The sequence below is a fragment of the Pseudomyrmex gracilis genome, unplaced genomic scaffold (genome assembly GCF_002006095.1).
Source record: "Pseudomyrmex gracilis isolate BER0280 unplaced genomic scaffold, ASM200609v1 scaffold_391, whole genome shotgun sequence".
Taxonomy (NCBI): domain Eukaryota; kingdom Metazoa; phylum Arthropoda; class Insecta; order Hymenoptera; family Formicidae; genus Pseudomyrmex; species Pseudomyrmex gracilis.
Window position 1 is genome coordinate 47,499 of NW_018020975.1, and position 7,799 is coordinate 55,297.

The 7,799-nt window shown below is 38.4% G+C and overlaps 2 protein-coding genes across 2 annotated transcripts; both read right to left on the reverse strand.

Moving 5' to 3' along the window:
• Positions 1-894: 894 nt before the first annotated feature.
• LOC109860446 lies at positions 895-1,977 on the reverse strand. Its single transcript, XM_020439529.1, has one exon. It carries the CDS (start codon positions 1,975-1,977, stop codon positions 895-897), a length of 1,083 nt encoding a protein of 360 aa, XP_020295118.1.
• Positions 1,978-6,055: 4,078 nt separating this feature from the next.
• On the reverse strand, positions 6,056-7,481 carry LOC109860447. The gene is made up of 2 exons (XM_020439530.1): positions 7,391-7,481; positions 6,056-7,344 (listed from the first exon to the last, which is right to left on the reverse strand). The coding sequence occupies exons 1-2, from the start codon at positions 7,479-7,481 to the stop codon at positions 6,056-6,058; spliced, it is 1,380 nt and encodes a 459-aa protein (XP_020295119.1).
• Between the last annotated feature and the right edge of the window lie 318 nt (positions 7,482-7,799).

Below are 7,799 nucleotides of genomic sequence, written 5' to 3' on the forward strand. Positions count from 1 at the left end.
AATTGCATCCAGAAAAGTACATAAAATAACTTATATAAATTAAACATACGTTTAAGTTACATAATTATAAAAATTATTCGACTTTTTATAAATCCTTGTACATTTAAGCTATATATAATGTTTAATTACTATAATTTACCAGATTGTAATGTTATATAATTATAATTATAATTATAAAATATAATTTACCAGATTGTAATGTGTGTGTGTGTGTGTGTGTGTGTGTGTTTGCTCTTTTTCAGTCACTGTAAATACATTGGTAATTCTAGGATCATCAATGACTTTTGAGGTCTGATTGACTTCAGATTGATTTATCTGTTCGTCTACTCTCTCAACTATTTCAGTAATATCTATTAAAACTGATTTTTTATTTTATTAAAACAGAGATTTTATTTTATTTTAAAAGAATGTTAAAAATAAATGTTTTTTTGTCAGATGAGACTTTCAATAAAATAAGCTTTGTAATAATAAAGAAAGAAATAAATAAATAAGTAAACTAAAAATTAAAAAAATAATACTTAAACACATACCAAATTTTTCAGTCATCTGCAAGTCAGCCTTATTTATTTCTTTCAAGATAATATTTACATAGACTCCTCTAGATTCTAGTTCTGGAGCTAAGTTTTTAATTGCTTCTTGTAAACTTTGCACATCTGACAGCAAGGACACATCTTTTTGGCAAGCTAATTTTTCAAGAGTGTTCTGAACACATTTTGAATAATCTATTTTATTAGCATCCAAAGGGTACAAGCCACATGTACGAAAACCATTCTGAATGCTTTTTTGCATGTCTGAACGTTGTAAAGTTTCAGCAAGTAGGGGAGCAAAAGTTACTTTGGTAAAGCAAGTATTGAAATTTTCTGGTTTTGCTTGCCAATTAGTTACAGTTTATTTCTAACTGTGTTTAACAGGCCTGAAGACACTGACATCTGCTGGTTGAATAATATGTGTGCAGTTTGGCGGTAAAGCATATAAAATAATTCCATTTTTGCTACAAAAGTCACTTAGATGCATTGTTAAGTGCGACTTATGACCATCCACATAACAAATCACTGGTTTCTTAATCTTTTTATGTTCTAACCAATTATTAAAGTCATTTGCCATATGTTCAAAAAACACATCACTTTTCATCCAACCAGAATCTGATTTTCCTATAACCCAAAATGCTGGAACACTGTTAGCAATTTCTTCAGGTAATTGCTGATATGGGTATACTATCATTGGTGGAGCAACTTCGCCACTAGCTGAAAAAAATAGTAATACGGTGATCGTTTCTTTCTCATTACCCATTTTTACTTCATATATATTTTTCCAGCCTTTTGGGCCTAAAACTTTGCCAGTACTCGGACATAAACCAAAGGCTGTTTCATCACCATTAAAAATTCTAGTGGGATCTTTCAATATATCTTCTGCACTAATATCTTTTAAGTACTGCTGAAGATCTTTAAACCAGTTTCTAATTGATTCTTCAGTAACGATGGCTCGACCTTTGGAAATCCCTTCAGATACACGAGTCCTCAGTTCTGGATGCCTTGCTAAGAAAAGTCTTATCCAAGTTTTTCCAGGCCTATTGAATACAAATGGAGTCATCAAATCACTGTCTTCAATAAGTTTTTTAATTGTATCTTGTATTCTGTATATTTTTAGAGGAAAACCACATTTAGCTGAATTGATAATCCAATCTACAATTCTTTTTTCGCCTTTTACAGTCAAATAAGGTTCAGGTCCCATTCGACGACTCTGTTCAGATACTCTAGCATTTATTATATCTTGGAGAGTTGTTCGTGGCACTTTAAATAGTTTACTTGCTTTGCGAATACTTGTTTTTGATTCTCGAATAGCATAAAGAGCATTTTGAAGATCTTTATCATTATACTTATGGTACTGTCTTTTTCTCATATTTTTAACACTTTCTTCATTTTTAGATACACTGTTACAATCAAAATTATTATCACAGTCAGTCTCTTTTTCACTCATTTTAAGGTTAGAAACTTGTAATATGCCTATCACAACTTTTCTAAATTTACAACTTTTTTCAGTAATCTCAAAACTACTTTTTTGTTCTTTGACAGTCTTAAATTAACAGAAAANNCGATAAATAGATATTATCGTCAAAGTTTCTAGTACGCGTGGCCTTGCCTCGCGGTGGCCGGAAGACTAGCTCTCGTAGTGTGACGTTCATTACGTTAGTGCTCGTCAGACTGGCCGAGCACTGAATTTCGCGTGCATTCAAAATTAGTAAACCGGCCATCTATGTAAATAAAATTAAAAGTACTTTTTATTGTTTTTTTCAGTAGATATCTCAATTTTGTAGTATTTACAATTATGTAATATCAATTTTGAGTTGATAGTATAAAAAAATTCTTTATTTTAGTAGTTTTTATTTCGAGTTGCTTGTTGCTTNCAAACTAAAAAATGGCAAAATTACGTATGAAATCGATGACCGCTTTTAAAGATATTTTATAACATTTACTGTTAGACTTTGATAAAACTACTTTTGTGTCCATTTACAAACTAGAATAATAAGAATGTAATATAAAAAAAGCGTTTTATCCATTCCTCATGTCATAAGTTATTATTTGAGTTTAAAAATCAAAGTGGCCGAGTACTGAGTAGTGGCCGAGCACTGAGGTCTTCACCCTATTAAACAAGAGAACGAAATAAATTAATTATTTCAACTTTATATTTTTTACCTTATAATGTATTAATTTATTCTATTTTCTTGTTTTGTAAAGACATAATTTAAATTTCTTATTTCTAATATTTAATATATATTTCTCTTCCTCTAATATTGTCTATTGTGCGCAAAGCATACTGTTTTATATCGCCTAACCTACCATCACCCCTTAATCTCTTTCATTCCTCTTCATCTCCACTATTTTTCTATCCTTACTTTTCCAATACTATTCTATCAATCAGCGAAGACTTCTTCCCCCACTACTTTGCTAAACAGAGATAACGCTACTGTTCAACACCGGCTGTCTCTCTCAACGTTGAAGACATTTTCTTACCATGGCAAAGGTAGGGAACGCGAAGTCTATATATTATACGTCTATGGTGGTACGGCGCTTTGAATTTTACAACGCGACGGTTTCAACGCACCGTTCGTGCTTATATATGTCCGTCTCTCTCTACTGCTCGAAGCTGGCCGAAGCGCCGAGCGCACACGTACACGGCTGTTCGCCTGTGTGCGTATCCCCTCCACTTGCTGTTGCATGTTGCTAGCGTCCGCAAACTGGCCTCTCTGATACTGAGATGCTCTTGGTCAGGTGTCCCCTTTTATAGCGCTAGATTGGAGTGGGAGGGGTGTGGTAAAAGAAAGGTAGAATGATAAGAATAAGGGGAGGATGTGTTATGGCAAGATGGAATGCCATAGTGAACTAGTCATATGTCTATTGTCTTGTTACGTCCTGGCTCCTGGAAACGGTCGGGCATGAGCGGAGCGTAACACTTGTCGAATTTTCTTTATCTTTTGACACGCACACTTGGAGAAACGGTCGTGTGTGCGTGCGAGAGTCGAGCGATCTTTCGGGTCCGGCGGACGGGTCAACGGTCGTGTGCCGCTCTTACTCCGTCGCTTTTTGGACTTCGCTCGTGTGTCTCTGTTTAAGGCCTGAGACGCAAATCTCAATTGCCTGGGACGAGACTGTGCGATCTGTTTAGAGGTGCGGGATAGTGGGCAAGAGGTCAATTAATAATGTTTAGACAATGTTTGTAATCGAATATATATATTTGCTTGTCATAATTTTATATGTAGTTATTTGTTTATAATTGAGATATTTTATGTGTAGTTATTTCATTTACAATAACATAGTTTATGATGATTCAGATTTACATAGTTTATACATTTCTAATTTGTGAGTATGTTTGTATTGCGAACTCAGTCCAGTTTAACTTCTATTATTTCTGTGATTTTACAGGAAGTCGGGGGGAAAAATTTATAAAAATCTCTTACAGGGACTAACCTGTGTTCTAAAAGGAGGGGGAATCTAACGGTGAGGAGGGCATCTGGAGGGTAGGTGAAAATTATCCGGTGGAGTTCGGGGGGATCAAAGTTTTCAGGATCGACTATATACGCGGTGGAGGTAGGGGTGGTGATTTTGTAGGCAGAGGCGAGCGCTAGGAAATGAAGAGGACGGGGGAAGATGCGTGGACGAGAGGGGTCAGCGGGGCGCTCGCCTAAATATTCCGGTTTGGGCGAGGATGGTGGCGAAGGGCGGAGTGGAGAAGAGCGCGGGGGAGGCGTCTGAGCTCGCAAATCTGGTGGTGTGTCAGTGTTGTTATTATAACTACTATTGCTGTTTTCATAATTTTCGCTACTTCTTAGCGGGGTGTCTGGTACGGTGAGGTGAGTCTCGGCAGGTGTCTGTCGTTGTGCCTCAACGACAGACCCTGTTTGAGCCAAGCCTGTTTCCGGGCCCGTTTTGCGGCTCTTCGCCGATAACCCTTGAGAGTATTTCTCGCCGTCCGTTTTTCGGGAACGGGCGAGTCTAATTAAAATTCGCGATTATAAGTTCCTAGTGGCACGGGTCTTAGAGATCGGTTGCTGCCTAAATTTATTTACTGTTTCCTTTCCGCGATTTTATGTTCGTGGGCGCGAGAGCCCGCGCTGAAAGTCGCTTGACGATCCTTACGAATCGTCTGCAACCCGTATCAGCGTTAGCTCGTTCAAAGATGCGAGAGCGCGCTGAGAGTCGCTTGACGATTTTTGCGAATCGTCTGCAACCCGTATCAGCGTTAGCTCGTTCAAAGATGCGAGAGCGCGCTGAGAGTCGCTTGACGATTCTTGCGAATCGTCTGCAACCCGTATCAGCGTCAGCTCGTTCGGAGATGCGAGAGCACGCTGAGTCGCGTGACGATTCTTGCGAATCGTCTGCAGCCCGTATCAGCGTTAGCTCGTTCTAGACAAGGGGAGCAACCATTCTCGTAACTACTTTAAAATTGTGACAACTAGCAAAGAATTTTATGGATTTTTAAATTCTGATCGCGGCGTGAGGCACAAGTAACGTATTTGCGACTTAATACTAGCACTTACTACTTACTCTTGCAATAGGCGGCAGCAAGGTGGTGGTAGCACCAAAGCGGCGGCGGCAGCGGTCTCGGGTCAGCTCCAATTGCAAACCAGTAGGATCCACACCCGTCACAAACACAATTGTTCTTTGAGTCACTCGTTTCGTCTGCACTACGTTTGCTCACGTATTGACAAGGACCGCACTTTGGAAAATTTTGTTTTGTTCTGACTCGAAGAGCCCCTGCGGGGCTCTTTTATGCCAGCGACTCGGAAAACTCGGGACCAATCGAAATTTCACGATAGGTCACCCGATTTCTCGTTATCCGTCGGATTTCCCTTGATTTCATGTTCCCGGGATGTAAGTTTCCGTTTAAGATTAAAAAAGGAAAATTAATCGAGAAAGAAAAACAGGAATTTTCCAAACTCTGTGTTTCTTGGTTCTACCGATCATTGATATCCGGTTTCGCGCCAGTACCGCGCGGCAGCGTTCCCGTGATATCATATCTCGTTGTTGTCACGTCGCGAAGAGGAAGTGGAGTCCACGGGACGTGACAGTCTCTATTGAGATTGTTTGGAAGTTTGTATAAATCCAGAGATTCCGTATACTTTCTAGGGAAGTAAGCCCTAGTTTTGTTTAGTACTTGGGTTTGGTCAAACATAATTTTGTGACCAGTTTCCAAATGGTGTTCTGCTAATGCCGATTGTGAGTAATGTTTTAGACATACTGCTGACTGATGTTCTTTTAGTCGTGTGCTTATCATTCTACCAGTTTCACCTATGTATACTTTACCGCATGAACAAGGTATTTTGTACACTCCTGGTGTGTCTAATGGCGGTCTTTTGTCTTTTGGATTGTTAAGAATCTGTCTTATTTTATTCGGTGGTTTGTAGACTGTTTGTATGTTGTGTTTGTTCAGGATTCTGCCAATCTTATCTGTGACACCCTTTATGTATGGGAGGTAAGTAATTTGTTTCTTTAAGTTTGTTGTTTGTTCTGGTGCTGGTGTATTTTGAGTGGTGGTAGAGGGTTTATTTTGATGTTTTTTAATTACTTTGTTTATTTGTTGCAGTGTAGCCATTATGTTGGAGAGTGTTTTTTAATTCTTTGAGTTCGTTTTGAATGCTGTCTTTGTCGCATATAGTAAATGCTCTATAGATCAACGAGTTTATCACAGCTTGTTTTTGGGCTGGGTGATGATGTGATGCCGCGTGTAAATATCGATTGGTGTGGGTGGGTTTTCTATAGATTTGGTGGCCTAAAGAGCCGTCTGGTTTTCTTGTGATCAGAACATCTAAAAATGGAAGTTTACCATGTTGTTCTGTTTCTAATGTGAAGGTAATGTTTGGGTGTTGTTTATTGAGAAAGTCTAAAAAGGTATAGAGTTCTGTCTCCCCATGTTGCCAAATGACAAAGGTGTCATCTACGTACCGGTACCATGTTTGTGGCTTTAGTGGGGCTTTTTTGATGGCCTGGGTTTCGAAGTGTTCCATAAATATGTTTGCTATGATTGGAGATATCGGTGATCCCATAGCTGCAACTGTGATTTGTTTATAGAATTGGTTATTGTAGGTGAAATAGGTTGTGGTCAGGCAATGTTCTACCAATGATATGAGGTCGGATGATAGTTGACCTGAAGATTTAATTATGTTAATGGTGTCATAGATTGGTACCTGCGTGAACAGAAACACAATATCAAAACTGTCCAAAATGTCATTAGGTTGAAGTTTGATGTTTTTGATTTTAGAAATGAAGTCAGATGAGTTTTTTATCGTGGTGTCAGTTTTACCCGTGAGAGGTTCTAGTTTGCTGACCAGGAAGCGAGCTAGATCGTATGTAGGTGAGTTTATAGCGCTTACTATCGGTCTGAGGGGTATGTTGTTTTTATGGATTTTGGGTAGTCCATATAGTCTAGGTGGTACCGCGTTTCTGGGTATTAACACGTTTGGGAGATTGTTTTTCTTAATGAGATTGGTGGTGAGAGTGTTTAATAAAGCAGTAGGGTCTTTCTTAAGTTTTTCATATGTGGAGTCTGTAAGTAATGTCTGAATTTTAGTGTCATAATCTGTTTTATTCATGATCACTGTTGTATTGCCTTTATCTGCTGGAAGGATAATATCTCTGTCTTGATTTACTTGTTTCAAAGCACAGCGTTCAGATCTAGTAAGATTATGAGTTGGCAATTTTGATTTATTGAGTATGTTAGCCACTAGTCTGCGGATATTGTTAGCAGGTTCTTGGGGAAGAAAGTGTATGGCTGTTTCTATATGACTAATTATTGTCTCGTTTGGGAGTTTAGTTGGGGCTACCGCGAAATTGTGGCCTTTGGCTAAGGCTGAGAACGTTTCGGCAGAAAAGATTTTATTGGACAGATTTTTTACCGTGTTTAGTAGTGGACGAATGGTAGTTTCCTGTGGTGCTAATTTCTGATATTTTCTTATCTGTTGTTGAGATGAGTGCAGATGTATGCATTCTGCTTGTTTGTATGTTATAAGGTCTAGTATGAGCTACAGATCTGACCTAAGGCAGGCAGATAGATGCAGATGGAGATGGAATAGTTTCTGAGAAATATGATAGATTTGATATTTTATATGGGAAATGAGCTCTTTCACCAATTGAAGACCGGCTTTTTGCATGATGTTGTTTGCTTTCTTTGTGCCGAGATGGTTTTTTATGTGAAGGACTTTTAGGACTCACTTACCTCCCATACATAAAGGGTGTCACAGATAAGATTGGCAGAATCCTGAACAAACACAACATACAAACAGTCTACAAACCACCGAATAAAAT